This window comes from Penaeus monodon, chromosome 22 (assembly GCF_015228065.2).
Source record: "Penaeus monodon isolate SGIC_2016 chromosome 22, NSTDA_Pmon_1, whole genome shotgun sequence".
NCBI lineage: Eukaryota > Metazoa > Arthropoda > Malacostraca > Decapoda > Penaeidae > Penaeus > Penaeus monodon.
The window spans coordinates 20,039,564-20,040,755 of record NC_051407.1 but is presented as its reverse complement, the minus strand read 5'-3'; the positions used below and the strand labels follow the sequence as shown (position 1 = coordinate 20,040,755).

Below are 1,192 nucleotides of genomic sequence, written 5' to 3'. Positions count from 1 at the left end.
GTAACTTCACACAAATACAAATGAAGATAAGTCCAAAATACAAGATGTTCAATATTAAAACTTCGATCTCATATTCATGCATTGCAAAATTAATCCTTTTCAGTCATGCTATTTCTTTCAGTACAGTGTAATCGTAGAATTAACTATTTTCATTGACTCCTTCTCAATCTCAGAACCAAAGTAATTGAAGGATAAATCATGTCCACCCATACTATCTCTACACTTCAGTACAACTTATTTGTAGAATTAGTCATTTTCATTGACACTATTCCTACACATCAGCGCAACGTAATCGTAGAATTAGTTATTTTCCTTCATGTTAGTTCTACACTTTAGTACAACGCAACTGTAGACTTAATTACTTTTATTCATATAGTTCTTACACTATAGCACTATGTAATTACAGAATGAATGAATCTCTGCACATCAGCACCACGTGATTATGCATAACATTTCAATACTTCAGCATAACGTTATTAATAATTTTCATTCATAACATTTCAGCCTTTCGGGATTACGTAATGATTAATCTTCATTCATAACATTTCAACCTTTCGGGATTACGTAACGATTAATCTTCATTCATAACACTTCAACCTTTCGGGATTACGTAATGATTAATCTTCATTCATAACATTTCAACGCAGCGTAAACAACTGCGATACGCACTGCGAGGCCTGGTGCTCGAGGGACGCCTTGGTACTGAAGAGCGCTGCGCCTTCGTGTGTTGTGTCCCTGGTGACGAACAGTTCCCCGATGACGTCATGATGCTCTTCGGGAGAATATTCGAACTTCATGATGAAGGCCAAGAGTTCCCGGATGTTCTGTCGTAGCTCGGCGCTCAGTTTGATGTCCTGGAAGAACGAGCTTTGTTGAGATGCGTTCATTAACATATTTTCTGCTGAATTTGATTTCTATAACGAGATTTTGACGGTGTAATTAAGCGTAAGTGCAGTAAGTAAGTGATCCAAATAGTGTTGCCGTGTTGGGGGCACCTACCTCCTCCAAGAGAGGGTGAGAGAAGCTAACGAAGGCCTTGTGAAGACGGTTGGGGCTGAGGCTCTCGTCCGCCCACTGCAGCCGACCCGAGATCTCTTCCTCGCCGCTGTCAGTGAAGAGTCACAGCGTTAAGTACTCTCAAGTAATAAAAGCATCTTCGAGGTAAATATACATTGAAACGCACATACATAAA

The 1,192-nt window shown here is 39.7% G+C and overlaps 1 protein-coding gene across 1 annotated transcript in view; it reads right to left on the bottom strand.

Annotated features, from left to right (window-relative positions):
* The window catches only part of LOC119586980, a gene marked incomplete in the record, with an annotated part of 81,895 nt that overhangs the window by 27,125 nt on the left and 53,578 nt on the right, over positions 1–1,192 (bottom strand). Inside the window, 2 exon segments of the mRNA XM_037935722.1 lie at positions 670–854; positions 1,000–1,105. Of these exon segments, the coding sequence (XP_037791650.1) occupies positions 670–854; positions 1,000–1,105 (291 nt within the window).